This window comes from Portunus trituberculatus, chromosome 29, assembly GCF_017591435.1.
Source record: "Portunus trituberculatus isolate SZX2019 chromosome 29, ASM1759143v1, whole genome shotgun sequence".
NCBI classification, from domain to species: Eukaryota; Metazoa; Arthropoda; class Malacostraca; order Decapoda; family Portunidae; genus Portunus; species Portunus trituberculatus.
This window is the reverse complement of record NC_059283.1, coordinates 14,339,725-14,363,179: the sequence shown is the minus strand read 5'-3', so window position 1 is coordinate 14,363,179 and position 23,455 is coordinate 14,339,725. Positions and strand designations below refer to the sequence as shown.

Here is a 23,455-nt window from a genome sequence, read left to right as displayed (position 1 = left end):
TTTTATTATTAGTCACCGGCTCCCTGATGCCAATCTTACCCATTTAACCGGTTAATGTAACATTTTCCCATAATTTGCTAGTATACCTGCAGACGCTATAGGTCACAACATAAAAAAAAAATATGTATATATCTTTGAGCATTTGGTAAGCAGGTATCTCTATTACCTCCATCTTGTCCCATATTTCTTGTGTTCTTTTATGTAGTCTCACATTTACTGGTATAGTGTTTGTTTGTGTATGTATGTTTGTATGCATTGTGTTCATGGTGTATGGGTATTTTTTTTATTTGTAGCAAACCTTAGCGCTTTATTTTGTACTTTCTGTAACTTACTGATTTGCGTGTTGCTCATTGTATGGATGAGGATTGGTGGATAATTGGAAGTACGATATCTTTAACTAAAAGTATTTTAATTTAAAAGGCATGTTGTATAGTTTGTAGAGTTGTTGTTTTTTTTCAGTGCTATAGTGCTTTATTTCTTCTCTCTTGAACGTGTTTGTAATATCCTGATATAAAATTTCATTCCTTTGCCACTGTTCTTGAATTATATTTGGTCTTCATTTATGTTTAATGGTATAGTTTTCTTAGTACCTAGATGAATGGGGGTAAATTTTGTTAGGTTTGTCTTAATCTTCCAGAGTTCTCGTAGCTGTTAAGAGAGTTTATTTTTCTTTCTGTTAGTATATTCATTATATTTCTAGATATTCCATGGTAACCTACGACTTGAGATGTATCGTCTGCATAGCATACATTTAGGTTCCTGGTTGAGTTTTCTAGGCCGTTTGTGCATATTGTGTAATATCGGTGAGATGACACTCTTAAACATCGCAGCTGAGGTTGAAAGGGGGACCAACATACTTCTTAACTCTTATGGATGCAGTGCAGTTTACTAGAATTTACACAGTATTTTTTTTTTCCTATAATTGTAGGTAGCCGTAAATGGAGTATTTTAAATTCAAGCCACAGTAAACTTTATCAAAATCTTTTGTTACATCTCGGTTTACTATTAGGCATTGTCCCCATCAGCTTAGTGTTGTGCTATTTCCTCAGTTATTAAGGTCAAAGCTTGTGTTGTAGCTCTCCCTGCTCTGAATCCAAATTGGTTAACATTGTATTCATTGTATTTTAGATAGGATTTCAGTCTGGTGTTGATTTTTCGTTCGAATATTTTTTTATATGGGTCGGTAGTTTTGTATGTAATGTGGTGATTTACCTTCTTTGGGGATCTGTGCAGGTCTGACTTTTTTACACTTGTCATGGAAGTAACCAACAGATAATGACCTGTTAAATATATCAGTCAGCCTTTCTATCGCAGTGTCAGGTAGCTTTGCGAGTATTGTTTTATTAACGCCAAGTTCCCCAAGTTTGTGTTATCGTTTTGGCATTATTCCATGAAGGTTAATCTATAAATGTTCTATGGCTCTTTTGGTGTTTATCTTCATCATCCGCGTCCTTCTTGTTGTCACCATAAAATCTCACTGCAGTCTTTTGTGTATTATTTCCTTTTCCTCATTAGTATGAAATCTTTCGTTGGTGTTATTAAGTAAGTAATATAGTTCAGTTGTGTTATTTCTTTTTTATGGTCTTGATTGTTTTTCAAGAAGATTTTTGGATTTTTGTTGGTATTAAAAATGTTTGTACACTGACTGTATAATTGAGGGGTGTCAGCGGATCTCTCGAAATATTTTGTTGGCAAAGTCTAAATTCAAAGAAAAAATCGTCATAATTCTTTTTTACCTAAACTCATCAAATTTTACATGTAGGGCCCCACTAATAATGCGCATGGACCATGAAGTTACAGAGTCTATGGTATGAATCATAGTTTTATTCCCACGCCTTTTCATACTTGATCCTGTAAACACAGTTGTGCGTTGTTATGATGTTTAAATTTGTCATTTTGTGTTGTGTTTCTAAGTGATTTTTTCACGTAAATAACAAGGTACCCGGAGAGATAAGCAACGTGTAGAAAGTCAGAGACAAAAGGGTTGTGAGGGAAAGTAACGTGAGAGAAGCTTTTCCTTAAGTTCTTACATTTTTTTTTTTTTTTTTTTTTTGGAAGACGGGAAGGTGGCCAAGGGTAAAAATATATAACAAAAAAGCCTCACTCGATTGCCAGTTCCATAAAAGATTAGTAGATTTAGCCAAAAGTCTGGAAATTTTTTTTTTTTTTAAACCTCTCGTAAAAAGAAGTCAAGTCGTAGGAAGATGGAAATACAGAAGCAGGAAGGGAGTTACAGAGATTACCATAGAAAGAAAGGTATGAATGATTGAGAGTATTGGTTAACTCTTGTATTAGGGAGTTGGACAGAATAGGGATATAAGAAAGAAGAAAACCTTGTGCAGCGAGGCCGCAGGAGGAGTGGGACGCATTCAGGTAATGGGAGGCTGAAGTACTATTTGTGGGCAACCTTTCTATCATGTATAGCACGAGAACGGGCTGTGCTAAAAGATAAGGTTTAGAAGGTTTAGGCTGAGAAAAAGAATGATGAATGTACACCTCCATGCCAGACACTATCACCTCAGTTAAGTGTTCAGCACACAGAGATCGATCTCTGACACGTAAACAGTAATTATTCTAGGAAAAATCAGCATAATACCTCCTGAGGTGCCCCCAACTAGCAGAGGCAAAACGTCAGAGGCACCTCCTCTTTGGGGGATACTGAGGATGGAGTGAAGAAATAGGACAATATACAAATATGAGGTTGTGATCGGATGATCCCAAGGTAGATGATATAACAGCATAGGCAAAAGGATAAGATGTAAGAAAAAGATCAAGAATGTTGGGCGTATCTCCCAGACGGTCAGAAATACGAGTAGGGTTTTGCTCTAGGTCATGGACGATAGAAAAGTTGAAAGCTAGTTCACCAGTATTGCTAATGAAGGGAGACGAAAGCCAAAGATGGTGGTGAACATTGAAATCTCCAAGGATGGATATATCCGCGAAAGGATAGAGGGACAGAATGTGCTCCACTTTGGAAGTTGAATAGTCAAAGATTTTACTATAATCAGAGGAGGAGCTAGGGAAGAAATAGCCAGCACATATAGTTTAGTTAAAGAGTGACTATTAAGTCGGAACCAAACGGTGGAAAACTGGGAAGATTCAAGAGCGTGGGCATGAGAGCAAGTTAAGTCGTCGCGCACAGAGACGCAACATCCAGATTTGGAACGAAAAGGAGAATAGAGAAAGTAGGAGGGAAGAGATAAAGGGCTACTGTCAGTTACCTCAGACAACTGTGTTTTGGTGAGGAAAAGAATATGAGGGTTAATAGAGGAGAGGTGGTGTTCTACAGTTTGAAAATTAGATCTAAGGCAGCAAATGTTCCAGAAGTTAATGAAGAAAAAGTTGAGGGAGGTTTCAACATTATGGGTCACCGCCAAGAGAGCAGTCCGACTTCGAGACATATCTGGTCAACTACCCAGAAGGGGACTCCGAGGTTGTACTTGGAGTCACGATTTTTTTTAAATTTTAAGTTAAGGGTGTGTGTGTGGTAAGTGCATGTAGTTTTGTGCGAAGAAAGAGCGTTATCTTGAGAGGGCAGACTGTAACTGCCCCATTGAGTTATGAGAAACAAAGGGAAATGTTCAGCGAGATTACTACTAGTTTTAATAGTAAGGATAAGAGATAATAAGAAATATTGAAATAGGATAAATTATTCAATTGTTGTCACCAGTGGTTAGTGAAACCTTTTTTTAAGTAAGAGGGAGAACTACCAACGGGAAAAAAAAATAATATTAGAAAAAAAAACCGACTTGAATTGTGGTTTCCATAAAAGAATGAAAAGAATTAGTCAAAATTCAGGGACAAATGTCTTGATACCTCTCTCTTAAAAGAACTAAAGTCGTAGGAAGACGGAAATATAGAAGCAGGCAGAAAGTTCCAGAGTTTATCAGTAAAAGGTATGAATGACTGAGAATACTGGTTAACTTTTGTATTAGAAGGTTGGACAGAATAAGGGTGAGAGGAAGAAGAAAGTCATGTGCAGCGAGACAGCAGGATGAGGGGAGGCATGCAGTTAGCAAGATCAATAGAGCTGTTATCATGAAAATAGCGATAAAAGATAGAAAGGGATGCAGCATTTCTGCTGTGAGAAAGAGGCTAAAGACAGTCAGTCAGAGGAGAGGAGTTGATGTGAAGAGACCTGTATTATTTTTTTTTTTTTTTGTTTTCATGTAAGAGGGAAACTAGCCAAGGGCAGCAAAAAATATTAAAAAACGCCCATTTGAATGCAAGGGACAACATATGTCTTGAAATCTCTCTCTCTTAAAAGAAGTCAAGTCGTAAGAAGATGGAAATACAAAAGCACATAGGGAGTTCCAGAGTTTACCAGAAAATGTATGAATGATTGAGAGTACTGATTAACTGCTGAATTAGAGGGCTGGACAAAATAGGGATGAGAGGAAGAAGAAAGCCTTGTGTAGCGAGGTCGCAGGAGGATGGGAGGCATGCGCTTTGCAAGATCAGTAAAGCAGTTAGCCTGAAAATAGTGATAAAAAAATAGAAAGAGATCCAACATTTCGACAGTGAGAAAGAGGGTGAAGACAGTCAGTCAGAGGAGGGGACTTGATGAGACGAAAACTTTTGATTCAATCCTTTTTAATAAAACTGTCTGAGTGGAACCTGCCCCCCCCCCTCCGAAATAGATCATTTTTACTCTCCCGGTTTCGTCTTTTACAATTTTTAGTGACCCTCGCAGTGCTCTTACTGCTCTCTCTTCCATTATCTCCCTTAATCCATTGGTTTTATCAGCCCTGGAGTGGCTATATCTGCTTACCAAACGAGGATATCGTGTTGGGTTCTGTTGGGTCCCTGGTCACGTAGGTGTTCCCGGGAATGAACACGCAGATCGCCTCGCTAAAGAGGCAGCAAGTCGCGCTCCATCTCCTGCCCCTGTTCCGTTTCGAGATCTATTTCATTTTATTCGTGTGGCGGTTACAGCAATTTGGCAGAGGAGATGGCTAACGGGGGTCGCAACCTCGAAAATGGGAGAGATCACTACTTCCACTATCCCAGACTTTATTGGCGCGACTGCGTATAGGTCACACGTACCTTACACAAAGGTACCTTTTGACCAGGGACCCTCAACCTTACTGTGATGACTGCCTGGTGCCACTTACGGTTCGGCACCTGGTTGTCGAGTGCCCCAGTTTGACTGACTTAAGACACCGATAGCGGTGTCTATTATATCTCAAAGGTCCTTGGACCAGAGTGCCTGGCCCAAGGCCATGGCGTTTTTAGGTTTCTGGGAGAAGCTGGCCTTCTCCCAATGCTGTGAGTTTTATTTTATTTTATCGTTTTATTTATTTTAATCGTTTTTTTTTCGATAGTTTTAGTTTTGGGGTTTGTATTGACTCTAGTTTTTTTTTCTATTTCTTTTAGTTCGTTTATATATATATATATATATATATATATATATATATATATATATATATATATATATATATATATATATATATATATATATATATATATATATATATATATGATATCTTCAACATATTGTAGCGGCGCCAGATGACCGTAGATGTTGCGGCGCCTATGCAAATTCCATCCATCTATCCCGAAATATGCGACAAGTATTCTATACAAGGACGGATAAAGCCCTTGTACATAACAGTTGGAGGGGCGAGATAAAGAGGCGGAGACACCTGAGAACGCCTTATTTCATATAACTAACTTCGTAGCAAGAGATGAGTTGTGAGTTTTCAGTTAATATATGAGTAAAAGAATGACCGAGGATATTCAGAATGTAAGAGGGAGACAGTTGAGTCTCATTGCGTAGTTGTCTGGAAGGTTGTTTCGACTTGATAGAGAAGGAATTGAGTTTTTGAGGCATTGAAAACAACTAAGTTTTCTATACCCCAAATCAGAAATCTTAGAAACATTAGAAGTCAGGCATTCTGTGGCGTCCTTGCGTGATCTGTTGACTTCCTGAAGGGTTGGTCGTCTCTGAAAGGACGTGTTAAGATGTAGGGTGGTACCACCATCGTAGGAGTGGTTAGGGGAAGTAGTTTGATTAAAAAAATCTATAATGAATAACAGAAAGAGACTGGATGGCAGGACATAATCCTTAGAAAGATAAAATGGCAACTGATGACAACCAGAGAATATAGAGAGGGAACCAACACGCATTATTGAAGCAAAGCAGGTGATAGAAGAGAAATTAGCAAGCAACTCCTTCCTATTTATCTTGTTCACAAAAGAGAGTAACAAATGGCCATAAAGCATGAAAAGATCCAATAGGGACTATGCGTATTCCGATCCTTCGCTAGAGGTATCGTAGCTAGTTGAACTTATTAAAAACGGAGCAGTGATCTTGAATGACTGTTTTGCCACAGTTAACGATGGGACTTACAGGGAAATAAGATTAGGTCAAACAATTGATAAAAATAACAACCTCAACAACTAAAACATATGGCACTGCAATAGCTATAAAGAAAAATATTCACTATAAAATCCTACATGACTCTCCTTCAGCCCTACTGGCAATCTAACTGTCAACCTCCACCAAGAAAGTCATTATTCTAACTTTGTTACAACCTCTATCAAGATTACATTCCAAATCGTGATTTCTTAACACTCTTCAGACTGAACATACTAAGCTACGAACATACTAACACAAAAGGCAGGCATTTAAAATCGACTCATCTAAATTCGAACAATGCAGCATAGTCCCTATTTTCCTTACGCTTTATTCTCACAACCGAGGCACTATCCCTGATATGACATTAAGTATTTACAACACTTACCATAACATAGAGAAAGTAGTAGACACCTACCGAAACTATAATTTACTCACAGCGAGGTCTAACAGCACTAGTTCAGGGGGTGTCGTGAACTTTCTATTAAATCTAGTTGTGATCTCGTTGAACGTTTCCCTTTGTGCTTCATAACTCAAAGAGGCAGTCACACCCTGCTCTTAAAGACAACTCCCCTTCTTCACATAAATTACAGGCACTTGCAACAAACACACCCTTCACTAAGAATTCAAAATGAAAAAATGGTGGCTCCAAATCCAGTATCGGAGTCTCCTTCTGTCGGAGGGGACCAGAAATGCTGGATCTATCCATCTTATATCTCAATAGTATCTAGCAGCGCATCCAAAACATGGAATATTGTAAATAACGCTAGCCTCATCTTCTTCACTATTTCCATTCATATTTTTGACCAAATCATCTATATAAGAGCTGGCTGCGAAAGCTACAATTATGCCAGTTATTTTCAGTAAACGTGTAACTGGTTCAGCTTCCTTGCTGTAAGTTCGTTTTCATCTCACTTTCACTAACACTCGTGGCATTTTTAACATGGTGTATAATCCGCGCTTTATTTCTCAGACGTTGTAGGAGGCCAGGAGGGAACATGAGTTTCTCAAACGCCATATTTATGTAGCCCATCTCCTCCTTCAGGAATTCTTTGCTACAGATCCTCAGGGGACATAGGAAAAATTCAGTACAACACAGGATTTAGTCCTAGGGCTGTGATGGGATAAATGATGTAGCCTATCAGGTGGTTCCTGTTCGTGGGTTTCCTATACACTGAGAATCTCACTGCTTCGTTCTTGCTTTTATATAAAAGTATCAAGGAAACAAATTCTTATTTCCCTCCATCCCCACTGTGAATTATATATCTTTGCTAACTCTGTTTAACAGATCGAGTTTGCTAGTCCTCCTTTTCATACTGATGACACCACTGCCATCTCATCTGTCTCTTCTCTTAGATCTTTGCTGAAAACTCCAGCTTGTATGTATGATTGTAGGCTTGTCCTTCCCTCTCCTCCCTCTGACTATTTCATGCCTTTGATTAAAGTTCTTCGTAATGATGTTTTCCATGCCTTCACTGTCCTAAACACACGGAAGGCCTATGGATCTGATGGGGTCCCTCATATAACTCTCAAAAACTGTTTCCGTGTTTGCACCTTGACTGGATAAACTCTTTCAATTGTCTATCGACTTCTACCTTTCCTTCTTGCTGGTAGTATGCCTACATTTACCCTGTTCCTAAAACCTAATCCCTCAAACTACCGTCCTTTAGCTTTAATTTCTTGCTTGTGTAAAGTTACTTCACAATCTTCTATCTGATCGCCAGTATGGCTTCCGTCAAGGTCGCTCTACTGGTGTTCTATCGTTCCTTATTGCCCTCCTACGGTTTCTGTCCTTTTCTCTGCAACTTTATCTGAAGTTTCCTTTCCGACAGTTCTATTGCAGCCGAGGTAGACGGCCATTGTTCTTCTTTTAAATTTATTAACAGTGGTGTGCCTCAGGGTTCTGTCGTATCCCCCACTCTTTACTATTCTTTAAAAACTGTCTTAACCAAAGGTCTTGCCCTATCCACTCCTACGCTGAAGATACCACCCTACATCTTTCCACGTCCTTTCAGAGACAAGTAACACTTCAGAAAGTCAATAGATCAAACAAGGACGCCATAGAACTGCTGACTTCTGATTTTTCTAAGATTTCTGATTCGGGAAGAGAACACTTAGTAGTTCTCAATGCCTCAAAAACTCAATTCTTCCATCTGTCAGCTAGACAACCTTCCAGACAACTATCCCCACGATTTAGGTACAGACAAGGTTAGCGCATTCCAACATTGTTGGAACCGCCAGCTAATTGTGACGTCACGCACAGTGCGGGTCGCTTGTGTTTTGGTGGTGCGGTGTCCACGGGGGGGGGGGGTTAGATTTTGGTTAGTTATTTCTAAACTTTATGGGCTCATACTATGCAATTTTATTAGTATGGGAAAAGCGAAAGCTTGTGCTGTTCGTGGTTGTGTACCTGCCAAGAATAACAAGTTAAAATACTACTCATTCCCCACAAATAAGATCTTAGCAAGGAAATGGGTTGAGAAATGTTCTCGTCGCAATAACATTAATGTGAAATATGCCGCGATTTGTCAGAACTACTTTAGTTCAGCACAGATTCGCAGAAATCTAGAGTATGAACTTTTAAATTTACCGGTTCCATCGAACTGGAGCCATAGGCTACCGGGTAATGAAACGGCGATCCACGATTTTAAATCGCGCGGCGATCAGTGTTTATATTCATGATATCACGCCCAGTACCCTTTTCTAAACCCTTAACGCTAGCCCCATGAGTTTAAGACCCAAGTGCGCTAACCATGTCTGTATCTAAAGCGTGACTATCCCCTCTTCTTCAATGACACTCAACAGTCTCCCTCTTTCATACTGGTCTGTCCTTGAATCATAATCTTAACTGCAAACTTCACACCTCATCTCTTGCTAAAACAGCTTCTATAAAGTTAGGCTTTCTGCGGCATCTCCGTCAGTTTTTCTCGTCCCTCCAACTGCTAAATCTGTGCAAGGGCCTTTATCTCTCTTTGTATGGAGTACTCTTCGCATGTTTGGGAGGTTCCATTCATACAGCTTTATTAGATAGGATGGAATCAAAACTTTTCGTTCCATCAATTCACCTCCTCTGGCTGGCCTCTCTCAGCCGAAATGTTGCATCTCTTTCTATCTTTTATCGCTTTGTTCATGCTAACTGTTCTACTGATCTTGGTAACTGTATGCCTCCCCTCCTCCTGCGGCCTCTCTGTACAAGGCTTTCTTCTTCCTCTCATCCATACTCTGCCCAACCCTCTAACACAAGAGTTAACCAGTATTTTCAATCTTTCATACCTTTCACTGATACCATCTGGAAACTCCCTGCTTGCTTCTATATTTCCATCGTCCTAAGACTTGATTTCTTTTAAGAGGGAAGTTTCAAGACATTTGTCCCTACCTTTTGGCTAATTTCTTTCAGATCTTTTAGTGAACCTGCAGTTCAAGTGGAACAGACTGGGGATTTTCAGTGTAGAAGACGGGGACAGTTGAGTGTCATTGTAATAAAAAGGGTAGTTGTCTTATTGGTTGTGTTAGGCTGATAGCTGAAAGAATTATTTTTCAAGCAGTGAATAATACCACATTTACTCTGCCCCAATCAAACATTTTAGAGAGATCAGATGTCAGGTATTCTGTTGCATCCCTGCACGTTCTGTTTTCTTCTTGAAAGATTGATCTAAGAAAAGACGTGGACGAGAGCAGGGTGGCATCATCAGTGTGAGAGTGTATAGGGCCAGAAATTTAGTTTAGAAGATCATTGATAAATAATACGAAAAAAGTGAACGACAAGACAGAACCCAGAGGAATACCATTTGGGAGACAGTCTACTAAAGCAGCAATAAAAAAGTTAGAAAGGAAACTTGAGACAAAGTTACAGAGAGAAAAACATTAGCAGTTGGAGGATAGTCTAGAAATCAAAGCTTTCTGCTAGACTATTAAGAGCTCTTGATATGTCTAAAGAAACAGCAAAAGTTTCACCAAAATTTCTAAAAGACTAACGGTAACCATACTGGCAATCAGATAGATGGTAAAGACCTAGATGTTTAAGAACCTTCTTGTTGACGACATATTCTTAAAGATGAAAGTAATAAGACGGTAGTTTTACTAAGAAAAGTGAAACCTGAAGAGATATTGCTTGATCCAATAAAATGCACTCTTCAGGGAGTGACAGGAAATAAGGTGAAAGCCTTAGGAGAAACTAATTTAAAAGTTAACATAGCATAACACTTTCAAGTTGAGAGCTGTAGTAGTAGAACATTCTATCAGCCTACCTTATGCCACATTCAAGACTCACCGATAAACTTGACACCATAATTAGTGAAATTAACAATAAGCAAAGTGAGTGCAACTTTCCATTGATCCTAGTACCTAAATCAGACAGCACTCCCAGACCAGTAATAGATTATCGCCGTTTGAACGAGATAAACCTACTTCTGGGAATCGCAGATATTTTACGCTGGTTAGGAACAATTTTTTTTTTTTTTTTTTTTTTAGCATAATAGATATCAAGAGCGCGTTCTGGCAGATAGAGCTGTATAAATGAGACTAGCAAGGAGATCAATTCTTCCACAGGTCATTATTAATTCAAAAGAATGCCCCTTTAGGCATCCACTTACATACATGATATTGATGAATATCGTTTTGGATAGGTTGTTGAGGAACACTGCAAATGTTTTCATGGATGACATCCCAATAGTTTTAAAACAAAAAAGGAGCACTTCGCAAACCACTTGTTTTCACGAGACGGGAAGGAAGGACTGAAGGTCAAGATTGAAAATGTTAATATTCTTTTCTCCAAGATAAGGTCATTTATATGGGTCATCAAATATACCAACATGGTCTAAGAACAGTAGAATTTAAGATATATGCAGTATACACCTTTCCCACTTCTACCTCAGTCGACAAAGTTAGAATTCTTCATCAGGAATTTATTTTACATACTGGTGTCACAGCCGTAAGAGGTGTTTTAAAGCAAGAACGTCATAACAGACCTCATCCTATTGCATATGCTTCATGACTTTGCATCTCAGTGGAACGTACTTATAGCTTAACAAAACGTAAAATATTTGCAGTTATCTAATGTTTCGAAAAAATTCGTACCATGATATTGGGATACAAGATTAGGGTCTGGACCGAGACCACAGGCATACAGAAACTGTTCAAACATAAAAACTTGCAAGATAAGATTGGCAGATGGTTCACAACATTACAGAATTACGAGGTGACTTTCGAATACATTTTAAGTAAAAAAGAAAGGCAGCAGACGCTCTATCTAGGAACATTAGCGAGAACAGGGAACTTTATACAATTGTGTGTAACATTAACTTAATGAATTCACAGCGCTCAATGAGGAAGTAATCAAACATGAGTAAAAAAATAGATAGAATGATAGAATGTGTGGAGTCTTACCCTGACTCATTCTCTCGCCCTGAATTGCCTAAGAAAGTTAAATAATCTGTACATGGAATATTGTACGAGAATACGATCCTCTCAGACAAAAACTCCTGTCGGTAGAAAATAAGACAATTAGTAATGCCAAAGTCGTTAGTAAAGGATGTCCTGAATTACTTACATGATCTTCCCACAATTTCTAATCTATAAAATAATAAGATGTACAGACACTCGAAGTTGAAATACTTCTAGCCACAAATGGAAAAGGACGTTGAAGATCATATAAATTGTTGTCTCTCCTATGCCAAAAACGAGAGGTCATTCCGGGAGTTGATAGCTCCCCTGAGAGAGAGAACTCGCCAGTCAGTGGATATCTCGAACTAAACACTCGTTCCTCTCTTCTCACTTCGTTTAATACTTCACCTGTTCCATTGCTAGAATAAGGCAGCGATGAATACCCATCTTCTTGTTTCATGTAGTGTGAGACCAATAAACTCTTGCTACAACCGATTTTCTATACCGTTGATCCCTTTTAAGCTCACTATCTTGCTGGCGCAAGCGCCGTTATATGAAATAATACTTGAGCCATTTAATATCCAAGTACATAAATACACCATGTTATGATTGTGACCTTTCCGAGTTGAAATTATCAGTAGTCATTGACCTTTGTAGCGAAATCTTGTTATAATTAAAAAGGCAAAATATATATATATATATATATATATATATATATATATATATATATATTTTTTTTTTTTTTTTTTTTTACGACCGTCTAATATGTAATGTATTTTAGGTTAACACTTAATGGCATCCTGCCAGCAATGTTTTTCTTGTGTATTGTAATGCTCTCAGGAAGACCTATTATTATATGTATATATATATATATATATATATATATATATATATATATATATATATATATATATATATATATATATATATATATATATATATATATATATATAATAGGAGGAGGTAGTAGACACCTACCGTAACTATAGCTTACTCCCAGTGAGATTTAATAGCACTAGTTCAGTGGGTGCTGTGAACCTTCCAGTAAAGCTAGTTGTGATCTCGCTGAATGTTTCCCTTTGTGTCTTACAACTCAAGGGGGCAGTCACAGCCTACCCTCTAATGACAACTCTCCTTCTTCACACGAAACTACATGCACTTACCACACATACACCTTTCACTCCAAATCAAAATTTAAAAGGAAAATGGGACCCGAAATAAATGCCTCGGAGTTCCCTTCTGGGGAGGGGACCAAAAATGTCCCCAGGTCTGACACCTCTCCTGTTGATGACCCCCAAATGCCTTGACACCTCCCTCAACTTTTTCTACATTAACTTCTGCAACATTCGCGGTCTTACAGCTGTATTCTTAAACGCAATGTGGGATCCCAGCGTCCCACACTACACTGGTTTGGTATTCTTAAAGCTCTTCCACGAGTGTGGTGTGGGACTACTCCACACTGAAATCCCACAAAATATTGGAATAATTTTGTAGCTGGATACCCCTGCCCACAATCATCCCCACATTGATAAAAAAAACCATTGTGATTAGAGAAAATAAAGCATAAATGGCACGTACACTTTGTAATGAGATAAGAAAAGCGACCTAGATAAAAAATCAAAGAGTTTTAATAGTTTTTACATGCCGCAATTACATGTTTACAAGAGTTTAGCTCTACCGCACGGAGTACTGGAACACCACAACAGCGGGCCGCTTAACTCCTTTGCTCACCTACCTCATAACCTCATCAGGTAAGGATATGTTATGTATTTTATATGGGAATTATTTTTGTTTCTTAATAATATAAAAATCAGATACCTAGGGTGTAAATTCACTTATACTGTATATATGGTACCAGCCAGATAACCGACCAAAGAAGTATACATTTTCTTATTTCGCTCTGTATAAACAGACATAAATAGGTAAGAAATAGGCCGTACTTCTAAATTAGTGATAAATCCAGTTTAATCAGGTTACTTGCAACCCAGTGCAACATAACAGACCCACCGTAACTGTCACACTCACTGCATTTGTCTCTCCATTTACTAGCTGTTTAATTGTTACGTTCTTGCAATTTTGTATTTAAATGATCATTTTTACTTTAACCCAACCAGCGATTTTCTGATGTGCTTTACGATTACGTGATACTCGTAGTTTTGTAGCTTTTTTTCTGTCACAAATGTGTACTTTTCAATTTGTGGCTACTACTATCTCAAACTATCTTGGGCAACCTGCTGGAAATCGGGTTTCTTTAGCGAGAAACATCAAATCAATTCCTAATACTGGTATAAAAGTTAAGGCATACAAACCTAACAACTTTATTAACCTAGTTTAGCTAATCTAACCTAACCTAACTTGAACTGACTTACCCTAATGAAATAATGGCACTTTAGTAAAAAGAATTTTTAACCCGAACCTAACCAATCTAATCTAACCTAACAACTTTACCCTAATTACACTAAAAGATGGAAGGATAAAATTTACTCTGTAGGTAGCCTGTAGTGGAAATTCACGGTCATGGATTTTATGTATAGTGGATACAACCACAAAAGTAGTGAATTGTTGGGGGTTCATTATTGGTAAAGCTGGTCTGGATTGCACAATGCTGCTCCATCCATAAACACCAATTTTAATCTAACCTAAGCTAAATAACCTAACCCTCTCATTTTTACTTGCAGAGGGCAAAAAAAACCTAGCCTAACCTTACCATACTTCACCTCACCCCAAATAAAACCACCAACTTTTAAAAAGTTTGTGATGCATTTGCGTGTTTTGAAATTATAGCAATTAAAATCGCTAACAGATGAGAAGTGTTGAATATACTGCAGTGCGTAAAGGTTTCTTCTGAAATAATACCAATTTACCTACTCCTGTTATAATTTCTATGGTGCTGGTTTTGTTGTTATTTCTTTTCTTTTTATTTTTACTGCTTATCAACATTGGACTTATCTTACTCCTGTTATGATTTCCAGTACGTTTCCATATCTACGGGCTCAAGACTGACTGCAGCAGGCTCTAAGAAGGATTTTGAGAGACCGTATGGACCCCTTTCATTGCCACACTGAAGAAGACTGTCTGACTGTCTTGAGATATCTCAACCTGCTGTGTCTCGATGCATCAGTCGTGTATCTAAAGCAGTTGGAATGCTTGGCCATCAAATCATCAAGATGCCAGCACCTAATGAAACCCTGCAGGTGATGGAGCACTTTAAAAACATTGCTGACATGCCTGGAATCATAGGTTGTATAGATTGCACACATATCCAGATAACTAAACCTCCAGGAGATCGTTCAGAGACATTCTGGAACAGGAAAGGAAAGTTCTCTATAAATATGCAGGCAGTTTGTGGACCACAATTACAGTTTTTCAATATAGTAGCAAAATGGCCTGGTAGTGCACATGACAGCAACATCTTTAATAAAAGTCGTTTGTGTGCGGAGATGGAGGAAGGAATACATAGAGGTATATTGCTAGGTGACGCAGGCTATGCTTGCAGAAATGTTTTGTTCACACCTCTCAGAAACCCACAGAGTGTTCAGGAGCGTAGGTACAACACAGCTCAGGTCAAAACCAGAAATTGTATAGAGAGAGCTTTTGGTGTTTTGAAGAAGCGTTTTGCTTGTCTCGGTAAAACTTTGTGCATCAGTCTGGACAACACCTTAGCAGTCATTGTTGCAGCAGCTGTGCTACACAACATAGCCATTCAAGAAAATATTCCCCTAACAGATGAATCTGAAATGGATCAAAACCATGATCATGAGGCAGAAAATTACTCTGAAATGCAGGCTCAGGTAACGTTGCAAGGCAGCGATACATAAGAAAATATTTTTAACACTGTTCTCGTGATCAAATGATGTAATGTACAAGTGCACAAAATGGAAATGAATGTTGCAAGGCAGCGATACATAAGAAAATATTTTTAACACTGTTCTCGTGATCAAATGATGTAATGTACAAGTGCACAAAATGGAAATGAATGTACTGGCCTTCAGTAACTACACTGGTTTGATTTATGAAAAAACTTTGATTGATAAAATATTTATTAAATCCTTTATGAGTAACACAACAAATGAATTAATCATTATAAAATAAATAAATAAATATTTCCATAAATTCTTGAAGATTTGTTTGTCCTTAATTCTAACCACAGCCAACATGACATAGCAGACAATGAATGTTCAGGTACCATTTTTTTTAATGGGAGTGGGAAAATTTGTGAAAAAAATAAATGCAGCTGAAACTAAAGGAAATACACAGTGATATAAAATCATCCCTTTCTTCTTATTTTGCCCAGTAGGGCCACCCAAGGTCATGTGCCATCCAAGGTTATGTGAAACAACTGCAAATTATTCCAATAAGGTTGCCGAACAACAAAGAGAACAGCTAGATGAATGGGTGATAACTATCAACTTTTCTCTGAAAGAAAAAAGAAAATGACAGTTTACAATGTAGTAGCAAGATGGCCTGGTAGTGCACATGACAGCAACATCTTTAATAGAAGTCTATAGGGTGTCCAGTGAGTCAAGTTATATATGATTGGCATATAGTAGGTCAAATTAATAGAAGTAAAAAATACAAGGTCCTTACATTGTGATGCACATTATTTCTTTTATTTCAGATTGTTTCTAGATAAAATGGTATTTATTTTACAGGAAATTTAGGTTCAAGGCTATATGGAACTGCAGTGCGAGCAACAGTAGCATGGTGCTGAGTGTTTCTGTGATATGCAGTATTAACATTTATTTGTACACTACAAGCCCTCAAATCCCCACAATAGTACAAATAAATGTTAATACTGCAGGTCACAAAACACTCAGCACCATGCTACTGCTGCTCTACAATGCAGTTCCCTATACCTTTCAACCTCAATATTCCTCATAATAAAGCTAAAACAAATTATGTATGGAAAAATTACTTTTGACTGAAAATCACTAGAATTATCATATCCTAGTATTTGTACCTATAGTCACAAGACTCCTTGTATATTACCAAATTATTCATTCATCACTTTGATTAGAAAGCCATTCTTCCCAAAATATTTTAGTAAATCCCCTAGCAATTTCTGGTTTACCAGTTTCTGCCCTGCTACTTGTAAGTTAAGGTTCTTTAAATTTTTATCCATAAGAGCAATTTCCAAATTAAGGGCTTTTAACTTTTTCCAGTTTCTAGTATTTCACTTTTCACTGTCAAATTTTTAATATGCATATCATGTTCTTTTCTTTGCAAGCCCAATGTCCCCTCATAGCATTTGTCCTGAAAGGATACAGAACACATCATTTTCCGAGGATGCATCGAAGCTAAGGATGATAGAGCTTCACCTGTGTCACCGGTAGAAGCTGAAGGTGGTTTTGGATTACTGACGGGGGCAACTGGTGATGAACTGTATGATGGGGTAGGAACGTTAACCACCACAGTTCTTTCTGCATTTTCTGAAATACCAGAAAGAACAAAATACTGTAATTACCAAAGTCACATGAAGATTTCATGTGTTTGGCCAGGCAAGGTGCAAGCATGGAAGCGCAGTTTTTTTTAGAATAGGAGGGATTCCATCGCTGCACTATTAAACAGCTCAGCGACTCTATTCCATGCTTCATTCTTCTTTGTGATCATGGCATAGTCAGTTCTCTTGTCCATTAGAACGTACTTTTCTATTATTTCAATAAGGAGACTGATCTCCTTTTCTCCTGCGTATCGTTTTTCCATCGCTCTTCTCTCTACCTTCTTCTTGGCGCTAAAACATGAAGCGGTGTTTACCATGACGTCATTATTTTCCATCCCAAGCGCAAGACAGCCAAACTTTCGTCCCTCACGCATACCAACCTTCCCTAGTCACAGCGCCACCGATCCCACACCACACCGCGCGTTCTAGAATACCAAAATATTGTGTGCCCCACTCGTGGTGTGGGACTACCCCACAATTTTGTAGCTTGATGTGGGATTGATTAAGAATATGGCCGTTAGATTTAATTTTCAATCTGTGGAACACCACCTCTCCTCTACTAAACCTCATCTTCTTTTCCTCACCGAAACACAGCTGTCTGAGGCAACTGACAGTAGCCCCTTCTATGTTTCCTCTTACTTTCTATATTCTTATTTTCATTCCAAAGCTGGATGTTGCGTCTATGTGCGCAACGACCTTACTTGCTCTCGTGCCCACGTTCTTGAGTCTTCCGAATTTTCCACCATCTGGGTACGACTTAAGTCACTCTCAAACTAAATTCATCTGTGCTGTTTATCTCTCCCCTAACTCTTGTGACTATAGTAATTTCTTCGACTACTTAACTTCTAAAGTGGAGCACATTCTGTTCCTCTACCCTTTCGCTGAGATTTCCATTCTTGGAGATTTCACTGTTCACCACCAGCTTTGGCTTTCCTCTCCCTTCACTGACCACCCTGGTGTACTAGCCTTCAACTTTGCTATCCTCCATGACCTAGAGCATTTGGTGCAACACCCTACTCGTATTCCTGACCGTCTTGGAGACACGCCCAAAATTCTTGATCTCTTCCTCACCTCTAACCCTTCTGCTTATGCTGTCACCCTTTCATCTCCTCCCCCAGATGGGAACCGCCTTGTCGTGGTGGGGGGGGGCTTGCGTGCCCCTGTGACCTGGCGAGCTAGGCTAGAAGGGGCTTAGGCCCCTGCTCTGCCCTTTCGAGGGGGAGAGGGCTACCCATGCTAGTACGGACGCCAGTGAGGGGCCAGACTAAATGGTTCCTACGTAGGCTGCCGGTGGACCAGCGGAGCCACCCGCTGGAGGGATCGCCCAATAGGGGCTGTCCTGTGCTGGATGGTTGGGTGTCCAGGCTGGGATGCTTTGGGAGGGGGGATCTCAGCTCTGTCGTGGACAAACATTCGTATCATGTGGGGCCTGTTTTTAAAACGACTGGTCTGCATGGGGACGAGGTACCCCGTCCACGGCAGCCAGCGCTTCCTCCCATTGTAGTCCCAGTATGTGGTTCCCCTTGCCCCTGGAGCCAATTTTTTGTGTAGCTGTTTTTTTTTTATGGGAAAACACAAAAAACATTCAGGTTCTCGTGAGGTGGCTGATCTGGCCCACGAGACGTCATTTTCAGGTCTGAGTAAGGAGGAGGATTCCCCTCCACAAGGGCCTCCCACAGCAGTCTCCTGTTCTGGAAGTTCTTTTGAGGGATGCATTTCTGCTGCATATGACTCTTGTAATGTTAAATGTTAATCCATCATTTTCCTATCATGCCTTGCACTCACTTCTCAAGGCGTATGATACGGTTGTTCGCATTCGACTGGTTTATGATAAGGACTTTCCTTCTAACCACTGCTATGTGACGTTTATGTCATGTGATGAAGCCTGTTTAGCTTATGAACATGTAGCATCTCTGCCCCTCGCCGGCCATGGCTTTAAAACTGAATTTCTCCAGTCACGTAATATTTCAGACAGTGACATGGATTACATCCCAAATGTTTTTGAAAACTATTTAGAGAATTCAGTTCCAGCAGTCCGCCAGATCCCACCTCCACGTTGGTTTGTGGCGTACTATAGAAATGGGCGTGGGAATTTCATCCATGCCTCCCGGTACCTGTCCAAAGAAATCGGCACGATTCCTGAGGGGAATCTGAAAAAGTATGGGAAGGGGGTGCTTGTGCGAGCAAAAGATCTTACGCAAGCTAGGATGTTGCAACATCTCCCATGCCCTTCTGACAGCATGTTTGAGACTGTTAAGGCTCATCCCACCTTTAACTATAGCAAAGGTTGTGTTTATAGCCAAGACCTCTATGAATTCCCAGAAGAGGAAATACTAGCAATGTGCCCTAGCTCAGTACAAAAGGTGACTAAGATGAGGAACTCCTCCAACATGGTCCTTCTCACATTTTTTGGGTCCACCCTTCCTGACCGTGTTAATATCGGTCCTATCAACCTTAGGGTGAGGCGCTTTGTTTCTCGCCCTCTTCAGTGCTTCTCATGCTATGGGTACGGTCACGGGAAAAGCTCGTGTAAGGAAGCTTCCCGATGTGGTAATTGCTCTGCACTCGACTCGCATTCAGAGGAGCATTGCAATGGTGCAGCTTATTGTTTTCATTGTCGTGATGCTCACCAGGTACGTTCCAGGCAATGCCCCAGGTATCGCCTGGAGCAGGACATTCTACAGCTTGCCAATAGTCAGTTTATCAGCCTCGGTAGCGCCCGCCGTGAACTCCTGTACCGCCAGAAGGATGGTACTGGTGCGACATCCTATGCTTCATTGGCCGCTCGCTCTTCGGCTGAGTCTGCCGGTCCGAAGACAACTCCTCCTGCTACCTCTCGCTCTGTTGGGGCGGGTGGTACTGTTTATCTGGCTAACAGGTTTGCCATTTTGGCTGATGACTCGGTTGAGTCATCTCTTAGAAGTGACGAGAAAATACGGACTTGAACAAAGTCACCCATGTAGTAGATGTCCATTTGCCACCTGTATCTCCTAAGCCTTTCAAGGGTCTAACTAAGCGGCACCGCGGCTCTGCGGAGTCGTTAGATTTAGCTCAGCATAAGCAGTCTAAGTTTTCTCCCGGTGCTTATAATCGTGAGTCCTCCAGGGACCGCTCTGCTAGGGTAGCTCCAGTAGTTTCTGTCCAGCCTTCTGTGACGCCCTCCGTCTCAGATCGGGCTTCTTATGATGAGGACGGTCTGAGCATGGAGACGTCCGATGATATTGTCATAGCCGTCCCTCGTGGACCAACTGTATCGGAAAGTGCAGTCCTGCCTGATCCTCGTCCTCCGAGGACCAGTAAAAGTGATGATAGTTCGCATCACCCACCGATAAGCCGAAAGGCTGCGGTCCAACGACCCGGCACACCTCAATTCCCGGTGTCTTCTCGTCGTTTGATTATTTCTAGTCAGGTCAGTCACGGGCAGCCACAAAAGGCTCGCTCGTCCACTGCACCCAAATAGTCGTCTTCAAGCTTCTACAATGGAACTGTTGAGGCCTTCGCGCCTCGTGGGGGGAACACCGAGCTTTGCTGTCGGAGTTCTCTGCAGCCTGTGTAGCTCTACAAGAGACTATGATAGGTGATAGTACTTATTCTAGTCCTCCTGGCTATCGTGCTTTTTTTAACACTCCTTTTCCTGGCCAGGGCCACCACGGTGGCACAGCTATTCTAGTCCGTCAGGATATACCTGTTATCCCGGTACAACTTAACTCTCCCCTTCAGGTGGTTGCTGTTAAGGTCTTTATGGGACGACTGTACACCATCTGCAGTTTATATCTCCTCCTCGGCTTCCTGTCTCCAGGGGTGAGCTTGACGGCCTGGTGCGTCAGCTGACTCCGCCTTTTCTTTTGTTGGGAGATTTTAACGGCCGTCACCCATTGTGGGATGAAGGTGCTAGTAATCCTCGTGGGGTTTTAATCGGTTCTTTTATTGAGGATGAGGGATTGGAGATTTTAAATTCTGGGGATGTTACACATTTCCACACTCCTACTGGGACTTTTACAGCTATCGATCTTTCTCTTTGTACATCTAATTCTTTCCTTGATTTTAATTGGCGAGTCCTACCGGATTTACACGGTAGTGACCACTTTCCGATTTTATTGCAATCTGTGAAATCTGAGCCACAGTCCCGGCCACCACGCTGGGTTTTAGACAAGGCAGATTGGCGTCGATTCACAGACCTTAGCTCTTTTATTCGTCCGCTGGCTGACTTTTCTACTTGTGCTGAGGCTGTTGATTATTTTACTGATTTTTTAATTTCTTTAGCCCTTCAGACAATCCCTAGGACGTCAGGTCGCTTTACTAAGCGTCCCGTTCCTTGGTGGAACGCATCATGCACTGCAGCGGTAAAGAGAAACGGGCAGCTTTCTCGTCTCCGGCGACATCGTGGGGACCCGCAGTGCCTGGAAGCTTTTCGGCGATGCCGAGCTCGGGCCCGCCGCGTTTTGAAAGAGGCACAAAGAGCCTCGTGGAAAGCCTATGTCTCTTCCATAAACGTCCGCACCTCTCTTACAGATGTCTTCAACAAAGTCCGCCGAAATGCTGGGAAGTATTCTGCTCCTTCCCCACCAATTTTGTTGTCTGCTGGGCGAACGGTGGCAGACCCTAGGAATGTCGCTGACCTCTTCGCGGAGCACTTTGGCAGTGTTTCCCAGAGGCATCCTGCAGCTCCGGGCGCACGTCACCGCCAGTAGAATGGAATCTCTCGGCATAAACTTTTCTTCCGCTGGAGGGGAGTCTTATAATGTCCCTTTCTCTGCTTCCGAGTTGCGGACCGCTTTGTCCCAGTGTCACGACTCTTCTCGTGGGCCAGATGATATACCTTATGCCTTCTTGCGCCACATGTCTGACACTGCTTTTAACTTTCTCTTAAATCTTTATAACATGATTTGGCATACCGGTGACTTTCCATCTTCTTGGGCTGTGGCAGTGGTTCTCCCATTTCCGAAGCCTGGGAAAGATAATCTCCAGGCTACGAACTACCGTCTTATATCTTTAACTTCTTGTATTTGCAAAGTGTTAGAAAAGATGGTAAATATAAGACTCATGTGGTATTTGGAGAGGGGGAAGTACTTGTCACCGGTACAGTACGGCTTCCGAAAGATGAGGTCTACTACTGATGCTCTTTTATCCCTAGAGTCTTCCATTTGTGAGGCCTTCGCTAATCACCACCATCAAGTAACAGTCTTTTTTGACCTGGAGAAGGCCTACGACACGGCTTGGTTTCATGGCATTTTACAGTCTTTGTTTAATTTGGGCCTTCGGGGCCACCTTCCTATTTTTATCCAGCAGTTTTTATCCAGACGTTTTTTATCGGGTTCGAGTTGGGAGTGTTCTCTCCGATGCTACAGCTTTAAATGACGGTGTCCCACAGGGAAGTATTCTGTTGTAAACTTAATGAAGCATTCGAGGCTTTATACGTTTTACTGTTTTATTCGAGTTACTTTCGTTGTTTCAAGCTAGCTGACAATTGTAACACCTGTGAACTTTGGCTCAGTCAAGCCCCAGCCATGTAGGCGGATACACCTTTGTCGCTCAGCTCTAATACACCGCACCTGTCGCTGCCTGGTTTTTGTTTCGCCCTGCTGAAGCTATTACATATTCTTAGTGTTACGCTATTCGCAAGTTGCAATAAATGGTGTTATAGATACGCTACCGGATGGCGTTCACAGTTCTTTATATGTGGACGACTTGTGCATCTCTTTTGCTGCTTCTAGGATGTCACTGATTGAGCGCAATCTCCAACTAGCCGATCAATAGGGTGTCCAGTTGGGCCAACATGAACGGTTTTCGATTCTCCACCTCGAAGACCGTAGCCATGCATTTTTGTCGCAATCGTGGTGTCCATCCAGACCCGGATTTATACCTCGCCAATAGACGCCTCTCATGCGTGGAGGCGACTCGATATCTTGGCCTTTTATTTGACAACCGTCTCACCTGGGTTCCCCATTTTCGCTCTCTTAAGGCGTCTTGTCGGCAGGCACTATCCCTTCTTCGGGTTTTAAGTCATACCTCTTGGGGTGCGGACAGGGACACGTTGCTGTTGCTTCACCGTACACTCATACTTCCGAAGCTGGAATACGGCTGTGAGATCTACTCATCCGCAACAGATGCACGACTACGCTCGCTTGACCCCGTGCATCATGCTGGGGTCCGCTTGGCTACGGGTGCATTTCGGACATCTCCAATACCTAGCCTTCTAGTGGATGCTGGTTTCTGGCCGCTCGACCTCCGGCGCCAATCTTCGATGCTCCGGTGTTGGTTTCGCACCCACCGTC

The 23,455-nt window shown here is 40.9% G+C and overlaps 1 protein-coding gene across 1 annotated transcript; it reads left to right on the top strand.

Annotated features, from left to right (window-relative positions):
* Positions 1 to 13,117: 13,117 nt before the first annotated feature.
* On the top strand, positions 13,118 to 22,909 carry LOC123510600 (putative nuclease HARBI1). The gene is made up of 4 exons (XM_045265881.1): positions 13,118 to 13,230; positions 14,808 to 15,531; positions 17,001 to 17,132; positions 22,895 to 22,909. The coding sequence occupies exons 1-4, from the start codon at positions 13,118 to 13,120 to the stop codon at positions 22,907 to 22,909; spliced, it is 984 nt and encodes a 327-aa protein (XP_045121816.1).
* Positions 22,910 to 23,455: the final 546 nt, after the last annotated feature.